Here is a 23,914-nt window from a genome sequence, read left to right as displayed (position 1 = left end):
TCTTCACCAGAAAGGAGACAAGCTACCGGGGACCGGTTTCTGGCATTTCAGCCTTCTTCGGCCCGGCTTGCTTGAATCCTGATGGAGCAGTGAGAAAGGGACTCATGTCTGAGTATACCCTGCCACACCTATAGTGGCCAAAAACGATTTACAAAAAGGGGGTGGTGATGAACAGAGTGTCTGAGTTAAACAGACCACTCTTACCCAGTCCAAAGATCAGGGCTTGATCCATCACCGTTATTTATCTCACTGCCCCATCCCAGCTCAGAACCTGGCTATATGCAAATCAGTCTGTCCCTGGCCCAGTGCATCATGGGAACAGGGCAGACTAAACTACCAAGCCAATTCTTCACCAGAAAGGAGACAAGCTACCGGGGACCGGTTTCTGGCATTTCAGCCTTCTTCGGCCCGGCTTGCTTGAATCCTGATGGAGCAGTGAGAAAGGGACTCATGTCTGAGTATACCCTGCCACACCTATAGTGGCCAAAAACGATTTACAAAAAGGGGGTGGTGATGAACAGAGTGTCTGAGTTAAACAGACCACTCTTACCCAGTCCAAAGATCAGGGCTTGATCCATCACCGTTATTTATCTCACTGCCCCATCCCAGCTCAGAACCTGGCTATATGCAAATCAGTCTGTCCCTGGCCCAGTGCATCATGGGAACAGGGCAGACTAAACTACCAAGCCAATTCTTCACCAGAAAGGAGACAAGCTACCGGGGACCGGTTTCTGGCATTTCAGCCTTCTTCGGCCCGGCTTGCTTGAATCCTGATGGAGCAGTGAGAAAGGGACTCATGTCTGAGTATACCCTGCCACACCTATAGTGGCCAAAAACGATTTACAAAAAGGGGGTGGTGATGAACAGAGTGTCTGAGTTAAACAGACCACTCTTACCCAGTCCAAAGATCAGGGCTTGATCCATCACCGTTATTTATCTCACTGCCCCATCCCAGCTCAGAACCTGGCTATATGCAAATCAGTCTGTCCCTGGCCCAGTGCATCATGGGAACAGGGCAGACTAAACTACCAAGCCAATTCTTCACCAGAAAGGAGACAAGCTACCGGGGACCGGTTTCTGGCATTTCAGCCTTCTTCGGCCCGGCTTGCTTGAATCCTGATGGAGCAGTGAGAAAGGGACTCATGTCTGAGTATACCCTGCCACACCTATAGTGGCCAAAAACGATTTACAAAAAGGGGGTGGTGATGAACAGAGTGTCTGAGTTAAACAGACCACTCTTACCCAGTCCAAAGATCAGGGCTTGATCCATCACCGTTATTTATCTCACTGCCCCATCCCAGCTCAGAACCTGGCTATATGCAAATCAGTCTGTCCCTGGCCCAGTGCATCATGGGAACAGGGCAGACTAAACTACCAAGCCAATTCTTCACCAGAAAGGAGACAAGCTACCGGGGACCGGTTTCTGGCATTTCAGCCTTCTTCGGCCCGGCTTGCTTGAATCCTGATGGAGCAGTGAGAAAGGGACTCATGTCTGAGTATACCCTGCCACACCTATAGTGGCCAAAAACGATTTACAAAAAGGGGGTGGTGATGAACAGAGTGTCTGAGTTAAACAGACCACTCTTACCCAGTCCAAAGATCAGGGCTTGATCCATCACCGTTATTTATCTCACTGCCCCATCCCAGCTCAGAACCTGGCTATATGCAAATCAGTCTGTCCCTGGCCCAGTGCATCATGGGAACAGGGCAGACTAAACTACCAAGCCAATTCTTCACCAGAAAGGAGACAAGCTACCGGGGACCGGTTTCTGGCATTTCAGCCTTCTTCGGCCCGGCTTGCTTGAATCCTGATGGAGCAGTGAGAAAGGGACTCATGTCTGAGTATACCCTGCCACACCTATAGTGGCCAAAAACGATTTACAAAAAGGGGGTGGTGATGGGCTGCCTCCTTGGGTTCCACCCTCCCGCCATCTTGTCTTTGTGTAGCTGAGCCCAGTGACCCTTGCCCGCACCCTTCTCACACGGGAGCCTCGGTTCGTCCTGGCACCGACTCATCTGCTGCCCTCCCTGGGAGTACGAGGCTGGAGGCCTCCACTTTGGACGTTGCTGCCTGCCCTGCTGGCCCGGGGGTCGTCTTGCCCAGGCCCGGGCCGCCATTTTGTCGCCTGTGACGCACTACCCTTGTCCCCGACGAGGGCCTCACATCTGGTGCCCCCGAGCGGTGGCGCTCGCCTACAGCAACTGACCCTAGGCTTCACCGGGGGCCAAGATGACTGGGAGACGTGGCGCGGCACGAGGAGATCGCACTTTGCCGGAAATGCTCGGCAGGTCCCAGCAACTACGCGACAGGGCACAGCCGTCCCCGGGGGCCTCCCGGGCATCAACGGACGCAACCGTGGGCGAGCCACCAGTCACGAGGTCCTTCATGGAGGACTTATTCAGCTCCCTCAAGGAGGAATTTCAAACTCTTAAGACCGAGGTGGCTGGAGAGGTCCGGGAAGTGCGCAGGGAAGTCGAAGGCCTGGGCGAGCGGGTCGATACTGTGGAGACGGCGGCCCAACGTCGCGATGAGGAGATAACTCATCTCCAGCAGGACGTCCTCCGCCTCCGGGAGCAATGTGTTGAGCTCCAGGCCCACTCGGAGGACCTCGAGAACAGGTCCAGGCGGAATAACATCCGGGTGCGAGGTGTTCCATCCGCGGATGAAGGTGCGGACCTAGTGGCCTATCTGCAGGACCTGTTCCGCGACATCTTGGAGGAAGAAGCGGATTTCCCGATCCGCATTGACAGAGCACACAGGGTGGGCCGCCAGCGCCAGTCATCGGCACCCCCGCCTGATATCCTGGCATTCCTGCCGGATTTCCCCCTAAAAGAGCGCATCATGACGGAGGCCCGCAGGAAGCAGCCGCTGACCTTCCGAGAAAGACCTGTGGCGCTCTATCAGGACCTGTCCGCCATCACACTGCAGAAGCGCAGGTCTTTCCGCATCGCTACGGACTTTCTGCGAGAGCATGAGACACCCTATTCCTGGGGTCACCCCTTCCGTCTTATCTTTCGATGGAATGGGGTGCTGCATCGGCTGCGCTCTTTACAAGATGTTTGTGGAGTACTGGGCCTTACTGCTACGGAGGAGGAAGGGGCTACACCCGCATGGCGGCGCCCCGAGCGGCGGGGCCGACGGAGATCGAGGAGGCGCCAATCGTCAGCGACGGCGAGTCGTCCAGACTCGCCCACCATCAGAGCAGACATGGCGGAGGCCCTGAGGACTGCGGCCATGAACTTGCCTGAAGCTACTGGTGTGGCCCTAACGGCCTAACTTTTCTCCGGGGGGAGAGACTCTTAGCTTTAACGATGCTGGGCTGGGGCTGGGGGCTGGGGGGGCGAAGGGGGGGGTGTGTGGCTGGACGTCCACTTGACTGTTTTCTGCAGACTCGCCCACTTGGGCTAGACTGAGACTATGGGGTGTTGTTTCCTGTTTTTTTTTGTTCTGGTTGGTTGCCATGGGTTGGCTCTGGGGGGGTTTAACTGTTGGTTTGGTGTGGGGGGGGGTCCCGTCCGAAGTTGTCCGAACATGTGCGATGTTGCCTCTGGCCTTCCCTGCGCCCCTGCCCCGCGCGCCCCCTCCACTGATCCCTCGCTCGCTGCATAGCGCGTTGTTTCCCTGGAGGCGATGCCGCCCCTGAAAGTAGTGACCCTTAATGTTAAGGGTCTGAATAACCCCGTGAAGCGTAGGGCGATCCTTTCCTTGTTGGAGGGGTCGCAGGCGGATATCTGCCTCCTGCAGGAAACCCATTTACTTTCCAAAGATTGCCATAGGTTGCGCTCTGCCAAGTTCCCCACGCAACTCTTTTCCTCTGCTGCGACTAAGACTGCTGGGGTGGCCATTCTTCTAGCCAGCTCCTTCAGGGGGGAGGTGTTACATAAACATGCTGAGCAGAAGGGGAGGCTTCTAGTGTATCGCATGCGTCTGGGAGGTGTTGCCTTTACGGTTGGTTCGGTATACAGCCCAAATGACCACCAGGATCGTTTCCTGGAATCTGTGTTGGTGGACGTTACTGCCTCGCCCGATCGCCATATCATCTTGGGGGGAGACCTGAATATGGTCTTCGACTCCACCCTGGATAGGTCTGCCCAGCGCTTTCCGCAGACAGGGGAGCTTTCTAGGGCGGTACAGGACCAGCTTGCGGAAATGGACTTGCATGACCTCTGGCGCGCCATGCACCCCACCGATAGGGACTACTCCTATTTCTCCCACGCGCACCGCACGTATTCAAGGTTGGATTACCTCTTGGTGAGCGGACCGCTTCGTTCGGCCGCCACAGCGGCATACATCGGGGTCTTGTCCCTGTCCGACCACGCACCGGTTTCCGGGATCTTTGCTTGGCCGGCGGCCCCCCCCTCTAGGGGGATGTGGCGGCTTCGGGACACGCTTCTCCATAAGAAATCGGTTGTGAAGCGAGTGGAGGAGGTCATCCAGGACTACCTAACCCACAATAACAACTCTGCCACGTCCCTGGCAACGCAGTGGGCGGCTTTGAAAGCGGCCGTCAGGGGGGAGTTTATCTCCATTTCCTCGGCGGAAAACAGGGAACGCCAACGCAAGAGGGAGGAACTGACAGCGCAGGTTAGGGAGCTTGAGCAGGTTCACCGCCGAACAGGGGCTCCTCGTGTCTGGAAGCAGCTGAAGGCGGCACGGAAACTCCTCTCTGCGTTGGATCTAGATCGGGCGGAGTATGCCGCGCTGCGCCTGAAGCATGCCTTTTACACCGGCGGAGACAGGTGCGGTAAGCTCCTGGCCCATAGGCTCAGGGCTGCGCAGCAACGCAATGTGGTGAAGGAGCTGGTGGGAGTGGATGGGATCCCGGTTTCCGGTGACGCGGAGGTGGCAGATACCTTTCGTTCCTTTTACGAGGCGCTGTACGCTGCAGAGCCTTCCCCACCGGGAGAGGCTGAGGCCTATTTGGAATCCGTGACCCTCCCGGCCCTGGACCCCTCCCAGGCGGACCACCTAGAGAGGGACATTCACGTGGAGGAGGTCATCTCCGCGATTGCACGGCTAAAGCATGGTAAAGCCCCGGGCCCGGATGGCTATACGGCCTTGTTTTACAAGACCTTCTGTCCCACTGTCGCGCCTCTACTGGCTCGCTTGTTCAACTCCTTCTCCGAGCCGGGAGCCATCCCACCGGACCTTCTCTCAGCGACTGTGTCGGTTATCCCCAAGCCGGGGAAGGACCGGACCCTGTGCGGCTCGTACCGGCCCATCTCGCTCCTAAATGTGGACCTCAAGCTTTACACCGGAATCTTGGCGGCCAGATTGGGTCTACACCTACCAGGTTTGGTGGAGGCGGACCAGGCCGGTTTTGTACCCGGTAGGCAGACGGTCGACAACACAAAGAGGGTGACGCACGTGTTGGAAAAGGCCTCACGCGTCCCGGGGGAGCGGATGCTGCTATCGGTCGACGCGGAGAAGGCCTTTGATAGGGTTCATTGGCCATATCTCGAGCTGGTCCTTGGGAAACTGGGGATCGGCGAGAAGTTCCGCACTATGGTCTTTAACTGCTATAGGAGACCATCAGCGTCAGTGCGTGTCAATGGACACAGCTCCAACAGCTTTGCCATTGAGCGCGGCACGAGACAGGGTTGCCCCCTCTCGCCGCTCCTCTTTGCCCTTTATATGGAGCCGTTTGCACAGAGGATTCGCGATAACCCGGACGCTATTGGGGTGAAGATGGGGCAATACACGCACACTGTCAGCTTATACGCGGACGATGTCTTGCTGACCCTGGATGACCCCAAGCGGTCGCTCCCTGCCTGCGTCCAGGAACTGGACGCTTTTGCCCGTGTGGCGGGCTTTAAAATGAATATGACTAAGTCGGCTGCACTGGATGTGTCGCTCTCTGCCGACACCAGGCGGGACCTTCAGAGTCTCTTTCCTCTGCAGTGGTCCTCCTCCACGGTGCCTTACCTGGGAATTTTGCTTGCTCCCTCCCTGCCTGCCATGGTCGCAGCTAACTATTCCTCTCTGGGCAAAAAGATCAAAGAGGAACTCGGCCGATGGAACAAGGGCCTACTCTCGTGGTTGGGCCGTATCGCGGCGGTGAAGATGACGATACTGCCTCAGATCCTGTATCTTTTCCGCGCTCTGCCTCTCCAGCCCCCCGTGGGTTGGATACGGCAGACGCAGGCAGACATCTCCCGCTTTGTGTGGCAGGGCCGTAAACCTCGGATGAAGCGGGTCCTCTCCATGCTTGCCCCGGAGGCGGGGGGTCTCGGAGTCCCGGACCTCCGGAAGTACTTTCAGGCGGCGCAGCTCCGGTATTTGGTGGAGTGGAGCCGGTGGGAATCGGACAAACACTGGCTCTTTCAAGACCAGGCAGTTGCAGGCCGTACCCTCCAGGAGGTCCCGTTCCTGCGGCGCACTCACCGCCCGCCTAATCTCTACGCCTCCTTTATCACCCGGGTCCCGCTGAGAGTGTGGGACGCGGTGTGTGAGCTGCGTGAGCTCACCACTTTTCCATCGCCGTTCACTCCCATTGCTGGCAATCCGGACTTTACCCCGGGTCTGGAGCCGGGAGCCTTTTCCCACTGGGTGAGCGCGGGTTGCAGGGCGCTTTTCCAGATCTACGGGCCGGAGGGCGTGCTCCCCTTCCAGCAGCTCCGACAGGAGTTTGGCCTGACGGAAGGGGACAGACTGCGTTACATGCAGGTCCGCCACTGGGCTCTTCAACCCCCAGTGCGTGACGTCGCTGCCCGTTCGATTACGCCCTACGAGCGATGGTTGGTAACCCGGACCTCGGACGCCAAGCTCATCACTGATTTGTATAAGTTTCTCCAACCCCCGCCGTTTCATTACCATAACCCAGGGAGGGAGCGCTGGCACAGGGAACTGGGCAGGACCCTAAGTCACAAGGAGTGGGACAGGATTGCGTATCGGGCGAGGCACTCTGCGTACCACACTGTGTTGATGGAAACCTTCACTAAAGTGTCCACCTATTGGTACTACACCCCGGAACGGCTCTATGAGATGCGCAAAATTGGCGATAAAGGTTGCTGGCGCGGCTGCGGACAGGAGGGCACCCTCACGCACATTCTCTGGGAGTGCCCGGTGCTGTCGGCCTATTGGAAGGAAGTCTTAGATGAGGTGGATAGGCATTTTGAGATCGAGCTTCCGCGCTTCCCCGCGTATGTCTTGCTAGGCCTCCCCAATGACTTGATGTACCCGCTGAAATCCCGCAGGGGCAGGCAGATTGCGATTGCGCTAGGCTCCGCCGTCCAGAACATACTGGTACTCTGGCGCACCCCTACTGCCCCCTCTATCACTGGTTGGCTGCATAGGCTCTGGCAGGTACTGGGCATGGAGAAGATGTCGCTAACGGTGGCTGGGAATGTTGACCAGTTTGAGGAGCTCTGGCACCCCTTTTTGGCACTGCTGTCCACGGAATTTCACGAGCTCATGTGTCCGCGGTATTTGCGCCTCCTTAGGCTGATGCCGCCGGCAGCTGCGGCGGAGTGAATGTGCGGATCGGGGGCCGGGGGTTGGGGGCGGGAAGAGAGGTTATATGCTTCTAATGCTGACTTTCGGACGGGGATGTTGGGGTATTGTTTTCTTTCTTCTCCTCCTTTGCTTTTCTTTCTTCTTCTTTTCTGGGGTCGGGGGGTTGGTGGAACGGTATGCTTCTCCTTTACTGTGTTGCGGGGTACTATTCGGGCTCGGCCTTGCCTAGGGAGTGGGGGTCTACAGGGGGGTCGTTCACAATGCCTTATTGCCTTATGTCTTTGCCTTGTTACCCTCCGGGGCTTCCTGCCTCCCTGCTTTTCTTCTGACTCGCTGCAACGTTCCGCTTCTTGTACTGTATGTTTGCTTGACCTCCTGCTCCCCTCCCCGTGTTTTTGTGCCTTAATAAAATACTTTAAACCTAAAAAAGAATTCACCTGCTGGTCTGGCAGGTATAAATCCTCTTCTCGGATCGATTTTTTTCTCATCTCACGTCAAATAAAGTTTCTTAAGCAAACAATGCTCCATAATGGTTTCTCGGACCACGCAATGATAAATTTGGAATTGGCATTAGTTGATAAGGTTAGACCTTCAAAACACTGGATGTTTAACAAAAAATACTTGAGTGACGATACATGGGTGGCAGGTATTAAAAATGAGATCTCGGAGTTCATCATTCGTAATATGGGAACTGCTCCTCTTAACTGTGTGTGGGACTCTCTTAAGGCCTATATTCGGGGGTTAGTGATTGGAAGAGACGCTGAAGACTCTTTAGCAGCCAAAAATAAGAATAAATCTCTGCAGCAAAAAATTCAGGCCTTGACTGTTCTTAGGCAACAAAATTCAGCTAGTATTATTCAGGAACAATTAAACAAGGCAAAAAGAGAACTTTGTCAACATTTCTATACCCTTAGTGAAGAGATATTTTTTAAGAGTTCGCAAAAGATATACGAGGAGAGTAATTTTACCGGCAAATTCCTGGCGTGGCAGGCCAGAGAGCAAGCCGCTTCTAATCTTATTCATTCCTTAAAGTCTCCGGGTACTCTAATAGATACATCTGTTCCTGTAGAAATCGGAGAGATAATGGTTGCACACTATAGGAAGATCTATAATACTCAATCCACTATAGATCGGCAAAAGTTATTAAATTATCTGGCTAAAATTTCCCTGCCTGTTCTTTCTCCTTTAGAACAATTTACTATGGTTAATTCATTTACAAGAGAAGAAGTAGAGCGGGTTGTGCAAGATCTACCAATAGGTAAGGCATGTGGGCCTGATGGGCTTCCAACAGAATTTTTAAAGATTTTTTTCAGCTCCTTTGCTGAACTCTTTGTACAGTTAGTAAACTTTATGTTGGATGGTGGCTCAGTCCCTGATTCATTCCGGGAAGGAACCGTAGTTAGTTTTCTAAAAAAGGGCAAGCCGCCTAATGATTCAAATTCATATAGACCTATTACATTATTGAACACGGATTATAAAATCATCACTAAATTATTATCTATTAGTTTCAATTCCTTTTCTTCAGATTTGATTCATACAGATCAAAACGGCTTTATTGCCGGCCGACAATTATTATCTAACACTCACTTTTTAATTGAGGCTTTAGATTATTTTGAAACACGACGGGTACCTGCGTTAGTTTTACTGTTTGACGCTGAAAAAGCTTTTGATTTGGTGGTTTGGGAAACACTTTTTATTATTTTAGATCACTTTGGGATTCCAGTAGCTATTATAAATTTGATTCAGAATCTTTACTCAAAGGCCCAAGCCAATATTATTATTAATGCAGAGTCTGTGGCCCTGGTGCCGGTTAAACGCGGTACCAGACAAGGATGCCCGCTCTCTCCCGTTTTATTTGCATTTTTTATTGAACCCTTAGCAACTGCAATTAGGAAATCTGCTTATATTCTTCCCCCTATTACTTCGATGCCTAAAATTAAATTATACGCAGACGATATCATTTTGTTAATTAAACCTGAATTGCAATGCCAAACTTATGCTCTGCAAATATTTGAAGAGTTTGAAGCTTTTGGCGGATATCGTATCAATAAAAAGAAGACTGAAATCCTGGTTTGTGGTGGTTCCGATCCTGAACTCCATCCTGATCTAAGACTTTGTATTAATAATAAACCGAAAAGATATTTAGGGGTTCTTTTCTCTTCTTCTGTCTCAGACCTTTACAGGCTAAATTTTGTGCCCCTTCTTCATAGAGTACGTTCAATGTTGGAAAGATGGAACCCTCTACCATTATCTATTTTAAGACGGGTAGCACTAATTAAAATGTCAGTTCTTCCTTTATTTAATTTTCTGTTCGCAACCATTTCCTGCTTTTTACCCGGATCGTTTTTCGCTAAAACAGAATGTTTGTTCTCATCTTTTATTTGGGCCAAAAAGACCCCACGAATAGCTTTAAATACATTATATGAGGATAAGGAGCAAGGAGGGCTTGCTCTTCCAAATCTGAAAGATTATTATAATGCGTATTTAGCCCAATTCCTAGCGAGATTTAAAGACAGTAACCAGAAACTCTTTATCAACTTTTTTTTAAATTTAATTAGCCGAGAGACCCAGATTCCCTCTCCTCTTCAAATATATAAATCACCCAAACTGGTTCGTTACAAGGTCTTAAACTGGTTTTTTAAGAAGCGTTCTGCAATGCTTAAAAGATATTCTCTCCCTTTTCTTAATCTAACTTCCTCTTTATATAGCGCATTTTCTTTTTTAGGGACGGATATAAGTTTGGAAATAGTAGAAAATTGGCATAGGACAGGGTTTACAATGGTAAAAAACTTTATGAAAGACGGGGCCTGGATTACCCTTTCAGATATGGCTCCTCTGGTCCAAGGCAACTTTTTAATGTTGGGCTCATATAAACTGATTTACAGTGTATTGCGTCAACTGGATCCTACACTTCTTTCTCCTCCTGTCCAGCTATTTAGTGAACTGTTTATTTCTATACATGAGAAGAAACCAGGGGAGTGGAAACGCTCTTTAACACAGAATAAGGCCCCGGATCTTTATCTTAAAGCAGTTCATAAATGGCAAGGGCAGGAAAATTTAGCATTAACTTCTACTGTGTGGCAGAAAATTAATAGACTGAACTTCTCTGTACTAAGAGGCGCTAATTGGCGCAGAATGCTGTTTTTTAGTAAGTAGCTCCTGTATTATACCCCGGCGATTGTATCTAAAATGTATTCCAATAGCTCATCTAATTGCTTCCGGTGTTTGAATTATAATCCTGCCAATTGGTCTCATGTTATTGCTTTCTGTCCCAAAATAGCATCCTTTTGGGAGGATATCTTTGCATTTCTTCAAAATCAACAGAAAATTATGAAACTGGGCCAAGCTCAACCCGTTCAGAACGTGACTGTTTTTGGTAGTGACGGTGAGCAGTCACACGCTTCTCGGGTAGTTTAGGGGTGCTTGAGCTCAGAGCAAAGATTCACACAACAGCACAATAATGAATGTCCAACCCAGTGCTTCTCTTTTAAGAAAACAAAAGTATTTTAAGGCACGCTGTGCCAAAAGTGCTGCACACTATTATGGCAAAGTGCAATCTAGTGCCCTTGGGTGCTACCACGTAGTAATGTGCCTATACCTGCAGTCTAACAGAATCCTCCCGCTAGATCGAGGCTCACACCCCCTCCTGGTCTAGGAGCACCCCTTCCTCGTTGGAGTAAGAGGCATTAGAATATTATGGCTCAGATGAACGTATCATTCCTGAAGTTAAAGCACCCCAGCCTTTACTGCTCAGTCTTACCACATGTGGTGGATCAGTCCTAGTGGAATACTGCAGCTCAAGTCTCTGAAAGATATGTGTACGGTGAGGTTTATGTATTCCTCAACAAATATCCCAATGCCAAATAAAAGGTAAAAGACATTTTAAGAGGCTGTGAGAATCCTGCATGAGGAAGTGGGAAACCCTGGTGCTCTGCTGTCTTTGCCTACATGGCGTTTTCGGAAGTGTTCTTCTTTGTGCTTTGCTATCATCAAGTCCTTTTTTAAATTCTGACTGTGCAGTCTCTGATACTACTGTTCAGAGTTAAATAAGTATCCTGACTCAATGGGCTGTACAACAATTAATAACCAGAACAAAATGTAATTAACAATAGTATAGAGGTCTCCCGTCCTGTTGTATCTGGGGCCGTTATGACGCTGGTAGAGTAAGAAGCTTGGTCGAGCAGCTAAAAATGAATGTCATGCAAAGAAGAGTGATTCTGACAACCAGCTTCTCCATACTGTACCCTATCTCTTAAGGATCGCTATTAATTTAGATCTGCAGTTCGTAAGAGGCAAATATTATCAAATTTTACTCCAACTGCATAATTGGCGCATAACGGCCACATACGCACCTCTATGTATTTATCATGTTTAAGCGAGACATGCAGTTTTGATTGCCTGCAGTCAAATAAAGTGTCTTGTTGCATTCACGGTACAAAAGGGGGTGGTAATGGACGGAGCATCTGACCCAATCAAACACTCACACCCAGTCAAAAGATCTGGGTTTAATCCATCACCGTTCTTTAGCCCACTCTGACACCCCGGTTCAGACATGGCTATATGCAAATCAGTCTTACCCTGTGCCTCATGGGAACAGTCCAGCCCGAACTGCCAAGCCATGCCTTCCCTGGACCGGAAACAAGCTTCCGAGGACCGGTTTCTGGGTACCCATGAGGCACAGGGTCAGACTGATTTGCATAGAGCCATGTCTGAACTGGGGTGGCAGAGTGGGCTAAAGAACGGTGATGGATTAAACCCAGATCTTTTGACTGGGTGTGAGTGTTTGATTGATTCAGATGCTCCGTCCATCACCACCCCCTTTTGTACCGCTTTTGGCTGTCATAAGTGTGGCAGGGTATGCTCAGACGTAAGTCCCTTGCCCACTTTGCCACTGGATTCAAGCAAGCCGGGCTGAAGACGGCTGGAATGCCAGAAACCGGTCCTCGGAAGCTTGTTTCCGGTCCAGGGAAGACATGGCTTGGCAGTTCGGGCTGGACTGTTCCCATGAGGCACAGGGTCAGACTGATTTGCATATAGCCATGTCTGAACTGGGGTGGCAGAGTGGGCTGAAGAACGGTGATGGATTAAACCCAGATCTTTTGACTGGGTGTGAGTGTTTGATTGATTCAGATGCTCCGTCCATCACCACCCCCTTTTGTACCATTGTTGCATTCACTGCACTTTTTGCTTCGAAACAGAGCTCTCTTCTCATCTTTTAATGAACCTACAGGTCCTTGTGCCATGTCCCCCTGCGACAGTTCTCCTGTCCAGCTTGCCTGCAGTTCGTTACCCTCTGCTTACTGTCTACCTATTGCCTTCTGTTTGTGCCTCCTCTTCTCGTTTCTTGCTCTGTTTTGCCTCTCCTGCTCATTTTTCTACCCTCTGTTTTTTTCCTATTTCTCCTACTTTTTCTGCCCTATGTTTTGCCTTTTCTGGTCGTTTCCCTGCCCTCTGTTTTGCCTTTCTGCTTCCTTTTTCTGTCTTATGTTTTGCTTTCTCTCTTACTCTGTTTTGCCGTTCCTCATCGTTTTTCTTCCCTCTGCTTCGCCTTTCTGTTAGTTTTTCTGCCCTCCATTTTGCCTTTTCTGCTCTCTGTTTAGCCTTCTTCTGCTGTGTTTGCCCTTTCTGCTTGTTTTTCTGCCCCCTGTTTGTGCCTCTTCTGCTCGTTTTGTGTTGTTTTGTCTTTTCTGCCCTCTGTTTTGCTCTCTTCTGCTCTGTTTTGCCTTTCTGCCCTCTGTTCTGCCTTTTCTGCCCCGTTTTGCCTTCATGCTTGTTTTTCTGCTCTACATTTTTAGGTCTCGGCCTGTGAAAGAATGTGCACATGCGCAGTCGAGCTGGCGAGATTTAATGATGTAGGGTGAGTTTCACTAGAGAGGTTAAGCCCCGCCACTCTTTTCCATTGGCTGGCGTCCTAAACGTGGCCAGCCATTGGAGAAGAGGTCCTAGTGTCATTCTTCTTTCTCTATAAGCCCCGTCCTTTTCAGACTGGCTTACTTGACTTCCTGTTGGAGTAAAAGCTTTCTTATCTTCTTTATGGGTTCAATAGATGGCACCATAAAGAAGATAAGAAAGCTTTTATGCCAGCAGAAAGTAAAGAGAGAAAAGTGTACGTCATGGCGGCGTGTGATGAGCCCGCTGCCCGCGAGGAGAGCTGGAAATCGGCCAGCGGCATTCAGCCGAGCTCGCTGCTCATTTTTAGCGGGCCGAGCAGAGAAATGCGGGCAGCGGCGTGTGCTGAGCGCGCTGCCCGCTTGGAGAGCTGGAAATCGGCCAGAGGCATTCAGGTGAGCTCGTTGTTCATTTTTAGTGGGGCGGAGTAATCGAGGTAAAAATACCCTTTCATATTTCACAGACGCACCTACACAAAACACGTCCCACTGCCTGGAGCGCACATTCACCTCCTGAAAATTAAATGCGGCAAATTGCGTGATTTTCCCCCTCTTTCCCCTGTTTCATACACATGTTTCCAGGCTTTTCCCCTCTCCGCCGTCTTTCGTTAGTCTTTAGACACTGCATTAAATTGGATTTTGTGTCAATCATTATTAAAATGTGAAGTGTGTCGTCACAGAGCTCACATCTCGGGTCGTTAGCTAAATCGCAACCCTCTTGATTATCCCAAATTACTGAGCACCTAAGCCCCCCATGCAGCACTTCTTGCGCTGCATCCCCAGCACTCGCACTTACCTCATCTCCCCCTGGGCTCTCCCGCCAGGCTCCGTGGCTCCTCCTCTCCGGATCTGCACACCGGATGCAACTTCGGGATCCGCTAGTTCCCAGCAGCCATGCCCCCGGCTCCGTGCACGGGTGTGTCCCGGCTCCGTGCACACAAATCACTGCGTAGCGGCCACTTCCAACGCAAATGGCACAGATGTTGCAAGTGGCTGTCTGCTTCCAGGGAGTCCGGTTCCCCCCAGCTGGGTGCTAACACTCCTGCCCCCTCCTGCTGGTGCCCCCACCCTGCCCACTTCCTTCCAGGGTGTCTCGCAGCCTCTTTTGGGGGGCCCCTGCCTCCACTAGGCTGCTCCCAAAAGTGCAGTGTTTCCTAGTTTTCTCCCTTCTTTCTTTGTTCGATGTTTTTTATTTTTTACCTGATGCTTTCTCTCCCAGCTGGCCCAGCACATCACTGCCTCGCTCATGCCTGACTTTGCTCCCAGTGTGTTTGGGGGGCTTTGTCTCCACCTGCTGGACGGCAGGCAGGCGCACGACAGGAGCAACCTGCAGGACATGCCGGGTTAGTGAAGAATACACAAATAGATCAGCCGACTACTTCCAAACTAAATGTTAGAGAGGTCACGAGACAGCCCCAAAAAAAGCAAAGCAGACTTCAAAACCTCCAGCTGAGATTTTCTCCCGAGATTTTAATACCTTACCATCCAAATTTACTGCGGTTGATTAAGGATTTAAGAGATAGCGCAACGATATCGGTCGCCGCTCTGACTTAAGAGCTCGTGAAATCAGGTTCGAGTCTCGGCGTATTCTGAACACCGTGTAATTTTGGGCAAATCCCTTAATCTCCAGTGCCTACCATAAATGAATGTAATGTAGGTGGTGGTACTCATTTCAAGCGCTCCCATACCTTCGGATCAAGTTAGCGCTATAAGAAAACTCCAAATGAAGAGAGGATTCGAATATTGCACAAAATGCTAAAGAAAAATGGAAATGAAAGTAAACAAAATCGTGTGCTGTTGCTCAATAAAATCATGACACGCGCTCATGTTTACGGTTGCTATGTGATTCAAAGTCACAGGGACTGCGTTTTGCCAGTCCTCGTATTTCTTTACATTTTTTTTTACAAATATTTGTCTTTCGGTGATACTTCAACTGACATGAATCAAAACCATAACTCCCAGAATGCACTGGTTTGTGAACTTAAATGCTCAGAAACGGAGCCCAGATTTTCTGACTCATGCGTCATCTGGTAACTCTGCCACTTTTTCAGGCAGATGTCAGAGACTGTTTAATCTAGAACAAAATAGAGAGTAAGGAATTTCGTCCAAGGGAGCTGGACGGGGAATACTCCTGATCCCCTGATCAAGGATTTATAACAAACAGCTGGAGGAGTACCACCCGATGAGGGAAGTGAAGGCTCTTTTCCTGACAAGGAAACACTGTTCCTTTGTTAGTAAACCCCTCACTCACCACCTAGTGGTGACTTGCTTCATCATCGGGGCCCACCCAAGTGGCCTAGCGTCACTTAGGTGTGCTTCAACACCTGGGTTACAGTGACTGTTTAATGTCAGGATAGAATATTTCATTTCAGAGTGCCTTCTGGGAGTTTTGCTAGGTGCGCTGGACGGGTCTCAAGTGCAGCAAATGCACGCTGTGAGCCCAGTGACAGATACGAATACAACCTACTAACTCATAAAGGCTGTAGCGTAACAACCAGAACTGCCGACTTTGGTACTGGGGAGCTGGGTTTGAACCTCAGCTCAATATTGTGGGGTTTGGAGCAATTCACTTAATTTTCCTGTGCCTGCAAAAATAAACTGTCCTTGTGTAATGTAACTTGTGCACAGATAAAGCGTTCCAATATCGTCCGGTCAAGTAAACACTGTATAAAACTGCACTAAAAATAAATGCAGAGTTGACACTGAACCCTCAAGTCATACTAATATGGCTGCCACTTTTACCGTATGGGGCAGCAGAACAGGCTTTTGTGAAAACACTAATGACGGCCTGCAAATTCAACCTTTCCTGAACAGTGGCCGAAAGTCTATATTGTGTACCCTTGTATCTGCGCAGTCTAGTTGTTAACGAAGCATATATGTTCCTGTCATCCATTAGTTTCCGGTTCCGGGTTTGGAGACTAGGGATTAGATGCTGTGTGTAGGTGTGTCTGTGACACTTGTGTAGGTGTATTGCACGGTTCAACGTATAAGTGAGGAGAGGTGGACGCGTTTCTTTGTCAGTGATGTATCTGGGTGTGTCTGTATCAGTGGAGGTTTTTGTGTTCTCTCATTGGATGTGCAAAGGAAGCAGTGTGTGTGTGTGTGTGTGTGTGGCTCTGTGTGTGTGTGGCTCTGTGTATGTGTGGCTCTCTGTGTGTGCGAGCAGTGTGAAAGAGACAGCAGTATGAGAGACAGCAGTGTGAGAGAGACAGTGTGAGAGAGACAGTAGTGTGAGAGACTTTTTATTTATGTTTTGGTTTTTGAAATATAAGTAAAACGCATTGTTATTTGCAATGTCAATAGCTCAAACTCACATAAAAACACGTGACCTATTGCATTGCAAATGCAATAGGTCTTGCATTTGCGAGAGATTAAGCTATTGGCATTGTAAATGACAATGCCATTAATTTATCTGTTTTCAAAACCAACACATAAACAAAAAGTTTGTCATTTACAATACCAATAGCTCTAACTTTTGCGAAGGCGAGACCGTCGCATTGTAAATGCTTGTTCATTTTCTCCTCGTTTTCTGCCCCGTTTTGCCTTTCCTGCATGTTTTACTGCCCTGTTTTGCCTTTTCTGCTTGTTTGTTCCCTCTTTCCACCGTTTCCTCAAGACCTGTCGCAGGGGGAGCTGGCACACCAGTGCCAAGAGACCCCCCCAGGGGGGACAGTGCCGCGCTCTACGAATGCTGATTGATCGACTGATCGATTGATTAATTGAACCCGCTGCCTGCTATGTGCAGACTCCGTTGCGGAAAGGGATGTTATATAATAAGTCAAGGAGAGGGCATAAGTGTGGACAATAAACTGTAAATCTGCCAATTGGGAATCTCATAGCTTTTATTACTCTGCTCTTTTGCAAACGAAGTCTACCTTGAACATTTAAACTTCTCTGCCATGTGGCATAGTCTTCCAGAAGGAACATCAGAATGGATAATACTGTCTTTCATGTGGACTGGACCGAATCTGATACATCCCTTTAACCTCTGCTCGCCAGGACTAGAACAAAAAATTGGTTTAAGACAGTTCTATTAATAGGCTTTCTGTGATATTTAAGCCTAACTTAGTAACTTTCCTAGGTCCAGAAGTGGCTTGCTGATGATCTTTACTCCCAGAGAGACTTGGAGTTTGAAAATGTCTAACCCTCGAAGAACCCACTAACCAGTTCTCAGAATTCCAATTAACCGATGGCCTACTCGGACCGCAGTGAAGGACTTGCACTAGTTGAAGGGTCTCCTCCTCCAAAACAACTTTTCTATAAAAACCTTTCAAGAGTTTGCCAGAAAGCAGAAACAACTGCTTTGCCACAACGGTTATTGCTGAACTGGCAGCCAACATATCTGAAGGACAACACAATAAATAAAGTGGCAGCCTTCAAAATATCAATTAATTCACGATAGCCAAATTCACATACTTCAACACCCTTCAGTTGTGGTTTCCTAAAGAATATTCTGGTTTTGCTGTTGCCCTGAAGTGGACACCTTTGATTTAAGACTCTTTTGACGGTGTTGGTAGAGTGACAGACCATTATCTTCTCTTATTTCCTCTGTGGATTTGTGTTTTTCTATAACATAGGCTGACCTGAGGAGCCAACTGTCTCCATGTATGCTTTAATTTCTGTTACTAAAAGGATACTTTTTTCTTTGACTGTAATTGTTGTTTGGTTAGTTTTTACACTTGAGATATTCACACATTTCTATTTGAATTGCTTTGCTGCTCAAGCCAGTGGCATCCAAAACATCCAAATTTAAAGGTTGGGCAACCTGGATGGTCAGCAATGGCTCACATCAAATCTGTGCCTCCTCTCTCCAGCTGCAGGGTATTGTAGACTACACATGTGAAAGTTCTATTTCAATGATGAAACCGAATGGTGCGTTTGTATATTGAGATCTTTTATTACCCCTAGTGCTACAGTACCAAGTCCGATGACCTATGCACGACCAAGCACTCTCATAATGTCAACTCACAGCATAAGCAACGCCGCATTCATCTTTTATGAGAATGTTATTGCTATTTCTTCTAAGTTCTGTTTCAAGGGTTTCATCAATTTAACATCAAAACGCATCATCTAATTTGCATGTAGAATTTTTTGTTATCATTTCTTTTTCACTTTGGCTGGTCTCAATTTTGCGAGGTGCCTAAAGTCTGAATAAAAAGTGACATCAGAAGAGAACAAAAGATGCAGTAAGGTGATCTGATGGTGCAGTTAAAGATCTGTTCTCTGCAATCCATGCCTCCTCTGATGACATTACCCTTTTAAAAGTCTAAAGTGTCGTATATTGAAAGTTGGTGAATAGGCACTACGTTTCTGCCCCCCCCCCCACTTCCACCACAATCCATTGGAGAACAGATCTGCTACATGCCTTGCACGCCTGGAAAGGAGACAGTGGACTGGTAGAGATTGGGGCCCTGGGCAGCAGGAGGAATAACCTCAGCCAGGTTGAGAGACAAGCAGTGTGCAGTGCATAACTCATCATTTGTAGAGGCATCTTACAATTTGGCAGGATGATTGTGAACAAAGAGGGTAATCAACTCCATGTAAGCAGAGCAAGTCAGCCAGTTCTCTGGTCATGGCCAGTACCGAGTCTCGAGAAATGTTGGAAGGTTGGAGGGTCTAGCTGTAACAAATGAACTTGTGAAAGTTGCAGCAAGGGCACTCAACCGTTTAGCACACCTTAGGTCTCCATGATTTGCCTGATCAAGCTGCGAGCGTGTCTGGCCTCCTTTTAATGCATAGGAATCTCCCTTTCGTCCTTGATCCTGACCTTCTTTTTAGGAGGAAAAACACCAGACTACTTATGGAATTAAGTGGAGAATGGTATAAGCAGACACTTCTTGGTGTACTCAGTACACAGAGAATATTACTCTGTGCATGGTTCACTTTGAATTTGAACACAGTCAGGGAAACAATATCAGAGATTGTATCACCCTAGAGTCCCTGAATCGGAACTACACCTCTAATCATAATGCCAGCCCCATAAGCACACAAAGGAGCTGTGCCTTGGGAACTACTTGTGGCAGAAGGTGCTGAGGCGGGTGGGGGTAATCTTAACCAGTCAACTTGTCATGGACCGTGAATGAAATACTCTCTTACACCAGTTCTTCAAAGCTACACAAGGAAGGGACTAGCTGGACATGGACAAGACAGACACACTATCAGGAAGCATCTGTGCTCTGGTTAGGTGAGCCAGCCTGAGTAATTGAATTTGCTGCTATATTTTCTGTGTGGTTAGATAGGCTGGCTGCATGATTTAATTTTGTTCCCGTGTTGTTATTTTGTAAGCGTTTTTTGAGATCTAGAATACATTTTTTTCAGAAAGCTGCATCTGCTTATTCTATGTTGTTGGAGTTGGTTAAAGGGACTCTCTTTGGGGTTGAAATGCTCAATAGCTTTGAGCAAGTTTTGAAAGCATAGACATTTGTTGTGGTTGTGCAAGCACGGGCATTTGTTACGGTTTTGAAGCACAGGCATTCAATGTGATTGTGCAAGCAGAGGCATTTGTTGTTCGCCTTCACGTAACAATGAATTGTTGAATGAATAAAAATACCTGGTGGAAGGTGGCGAGGTGAGAGATCTTCGGCCCAAGGCCACCTGGTTTATGTTGTAGTAACTGGGGCTCTCAAGATCTGCCAGCGAGAAGTTAGGGCCCGATGCTGTTGCTACTGGTGCTGAAATAGAAACATTAGAAAAGTGAGACGAGAGAATTGAGAGACACAGAAAAAGAGCAAGAGGAAGTGGGCAGAAGAGATGATCAAGGAGGAGCGAATGGAAAAGGAGTCTAGAAAAGACAACAGAGGAGAGGAATAAGCGGGTCATATGGCAACGGATAGAGTGTATAGAAAGCTGCTGGAGAAGAAAGAGAGCCGGCATGCAAAGAGGCGTGAGGATGTACATATACAAACATTACGTTGTGAAAACATTTCAAAGCTTTGTTTTTCAATCTTTACAGTTTTCACGAAGTTTTAGTAAAACACTGCGAGGGAGAAAATCCCCCAAAAATTAGTTTACGCAGAAACATTAGCAAAACAATATATTTTTAGGGGGTAATTTCTTGCAGAAATATTTTGTTAGCATTTGAAGTTTTAAACAGTTGATAAACCACAGTCCTCACGGAGTATGAAATTCATGAACTTCGCAAAACATCGTGGGTTACATTTAAAACTCACATATCCAAAGAAAGGAAGGGGTGCAGAAAAAACAGAAGACAACATAACTAGGGCTACTGCATTGTACTGTAGTGTTTTCGACCCCTGGCTCGGCATGTATGGAAAGAAGAGCAAGAGGAAGATGGAGATGTATGGCAGAGCAAAAGAGGGGTACAAAAAAGTTCAGGAGAGAGAAATAAATTAAAGTAGATAAGCAGAAAGAAAGACTAAGAAACAGAGCGAAACAAAAGAAGCGTAGACGAGACATCACAGAGAAAGGAAGCAACATAGGGTGAAAGAAAGAAGGTGCACACACATTGGCAGGAGTGGGCCAAATCGAAGTCAATGTGATATTGACAAAAGAATTGTTAGCGAGCAGCAGTAATCAAAAGAACGTTGCACAACAGTGCAATACACTGCCGAAGGACTCATTGGCACGTGTTTGCAGTGGCAAAATGGGCAATTAATGATTGTTTATGGCCGATTGTACCTGAGTTACGCCTATCAGGAATTCGCAAAGGGATTCCTGACAAGCATCAGCCCTTTTAAGGCAAAGGTGTTTTTCGCCACAAGTGGAGACATCTCTGCACACAAAAATCCCTTTCGAAGGGTAGGATTTAGGGCATTTTTGGATGCATGGTTAACCTTGAAAGTTTGTGAACGTCCATAGACAAACATGTTTGTGAGTTCACAACAACTATTACTTCCCTTACCAGCCTGGAAAGGGTCAAATTGTTACTTCGGCCAAGCACTGGCTTAAAGGGAAATTAATCACCCCCAAATGTAGAAGGGGTTTTCCACGATTAAAAATGGAGAAAAAATAAACCAAGCAAGCAAGGCAAAGCCAGGAAATGTTGCCCCTGTGAAGACTATTGATTTTGCCAGCGATTTTTAAACATGCACAGCAACAGAGTGTGTGTGTGTGTGGGGAGAGGTGTGGGGGGGGGGGAGTGTTGGAGGGATGAATGATGGGAGTGGGGAGACCGTAAAAGAGTACTTGACCAGCGCACGCTAAAAAAAAAAAAAAGTTCCTTCAGGAAAGCACGGTCACAGTCAGTAAAAGAACACTGGGTGCAAGCAGGAAGCTATGGTGGGTCCGTGCTACACCCTGAACAAAAGCCCAGAGAACATTGCAAGAGAAGGTGGGCAGTCAGCAGGAGACGTGACCGGTAAGAAGCAAGGAAACTAGAGTGTAGTGGAAACCAACAAATGTTAACCCCGTTTTTAAGCTTTTTAATTTTTTTTTAGAACAATAGCTTTTGTTGACACCACATGCAAGCTGAAGGCAAAATCTAAAAATGTTCATTTTTACAAAGGAATACATTCCACTTGCAGAGAGTTCTCCATCAGAGAGAACTTCATACGACTGGAATAGATTCAAACTTGGAAATCACATGATGTCAGAAGGACCTCCAACGGAAACCCGTGCCACATGAAGCTTTCCTTGTGGAGTTTAATCATAATTTGTAAATTCCAACAAGCAGTTAAACTACACTTGTATGTGCATTTAAATAATATTTGAGAGTAGTTTTACTGCTTTCTATTGTGGCCTGTCCCAGATGTATTTTTGCCTTGCAAGTTTTTGATTATCTCCTATTTTACTTACTTTGCGAGACTCTGACAAGTTCTGTGACGTTCCAGACCCCTGACGTCACAAAGCAGTCTTGGAAACTCAAATGCCCTGCAAAGGAGAGAGGAGGTGGTTACTGACTGTCAATTATCAAACAAAGCATTGCTGTAAAATGATTGTGGCTGTTGATTGTGTCTTCAGAATACGTGTTTTCCCAGTCAACCAATGGTCTACTTCTAGTTTGAAAACAATGATTCAACCAATACTCATTTTCATGCATCAGGCTGATGTCTATTAAAAAGATTAACTACTGATTCTTTTCATAGTTGACATGAGTATGCTGAACATTTCAAGAATCAAATCATTAAACAAATCACAGAAAAAATATTGGTAAAAACAATAAATCACACAGGATACTAGATAATGTTTAAGATATATATAAAACACTAAAACACATAGCATTGAATGGATCCAATAATTACAGCAATTAGTTAGGCAAAAAAACCTAATTCATAGGATATAACTGAATCAGTTCCACAGATGGCACAGATAAATGCCAGTTCTTAAAAGGAATCCATTTTATTCATTCAAAAACATTTTCCTGTGAGATTTAACGCTGTTCCAATTCAGGGAAAACTCCTTAGAGTTCAATTGCCAGCGTGTTACATTTAGACATTTATATTGGGGCATTCGTTCCATTGAGATCTTTGTCAAAAGACTGTCTCCTGACATGGGATTCATTTCTGCTTCACCAAGAAATGTCCATCACTGGTGATAAAGTGGATTTGTAAGCTACTTTGTTAGTCTCCCAGGTTTACTCCAAACACTGCCAATTATTTCCATCCATTTTCTTCTGAAGATAGTTGCTGGTTCCTTAACATGTCTATTCCGTTCTTGTGGTGCAGGGTACTAATTCATGCCTTCCTTCTCAATGTCCGTGTTTATTTTATTTATGTACTTTTTTGATCTCCCACACGGACACTGAGAAAGAAGCCGTCAAGTCGTGCCCAGCTCCAATCTCATAGATAGTGCGCTCATCTTAAAGCCCTGTTCCCATGATGCACTGGGCCAGGGTCAGACTAATTTGCATATAGCCAAGTTCTGAGCTGGGATGGTGCAGTGAGCTAAAAAACGGTGATGGATCAAGCCCTGATCTTTGGACTGGGTAAGAGTGGTCTGCTTAATTCAGACACTCTGTTCATCACCACCCCCTTTTCTGAATCATTTTTGTCCACCATAAGCGTGGAAGGGTATACTCAGATGTGAGTCCCTTGCTCATTGCACCATCAAGATTCAAGCAAGCCGGGCCGAAGACGGCTGAAATGCCAGAAACCGGTCCCCGGAAGCTTGTTTCCTTCCCAGTATAAGAATTGGCTTGGTAGTTTGGTCTGCCCTGTTCCCATGATGCACTGGGCCAGGGTCAGACTAATTTGCATATAGCCAAGTTCTGAGCTGGGATGGTGCAGTGAGCTAATAAACGGGGATGGATCAAGCCCTGATCTTTGGACTGGGTAAGAGTGGTCTGCTTAATTCAGACACTCTGTTCATCACCACCCCCTTTTCTGAATCATCTTGAAGCGAGGCATTATGTTTCAGTATGATGCACTTCAGTCGATTATATGCCCCGGTCGACCCAGTGACTGCAGAGGAACCTAAATGAGAAGAGGCAGAAAAAGGGCACAGTGGTGGAGAATGAAGGAGATAGCAGATAAAAGGCTGCATTCAGTATATATTGTGGTGATATTAAGATAGGAGTGAGTTAGCTTCCTTATATTGGATCTTATACGAATACATCTAAAAGTCACATGTTTGTTCTACCTATTACCATGAGAATGGAAGAAATGAAAGTTAT

The 23,914-nt window shown here is 47.6% G+C and overlaps 1 protein-coding gene across 30 annotated transcripts in view; it reads right to left on the bottom strand.

The window, feature by feature from the left end:
* Window positions 1-23,914, bottom strand: part of NFIX (nuclear factor I X) — a 1,679,708-nt gene that overhangs the window by 167,599 nt on the left and 1,488,195 nt on the right. For all 30 annotated transcript variants that reach the window (XM_086962266.1, XM_086962273.1, XM_086962361.1 and 27 more), the window contains 2 exons: window positions 22,099-22,173; window positions 19,895-20,015 (listed from right to left, as the gene is read on the bottom strand). In XM_086962266.1, coding sequence (XP_086818392.1) covers window positions 19,895-20,015; window positions 22,099-22,173 — 196 coding nt within the window. The remainder of the gene's footprint in view (window positions 1-19,894; window positions 20,016-22,098; window positions 22,174-23,914) is intronic.

Source organism: Lissotriton vulgaris, chromosome 1_1 (assembly GCF_964263255.1).
Source record: "Lissotriton vulgaris chromosome 1_1, aLisVul1.2, whole genome shotgun sequence".
NCBI lineage: Eukaryota > Metazoa > Chordata > Amphibia > Caudata > Salamandridae > Lissotriton > Lissotriton vulgaris.
The sequence above is the reverse complement of the archived record's forward strand: the minus strand, read 5'-3'. Positions and strand labels throughout refer to the sequence as shown.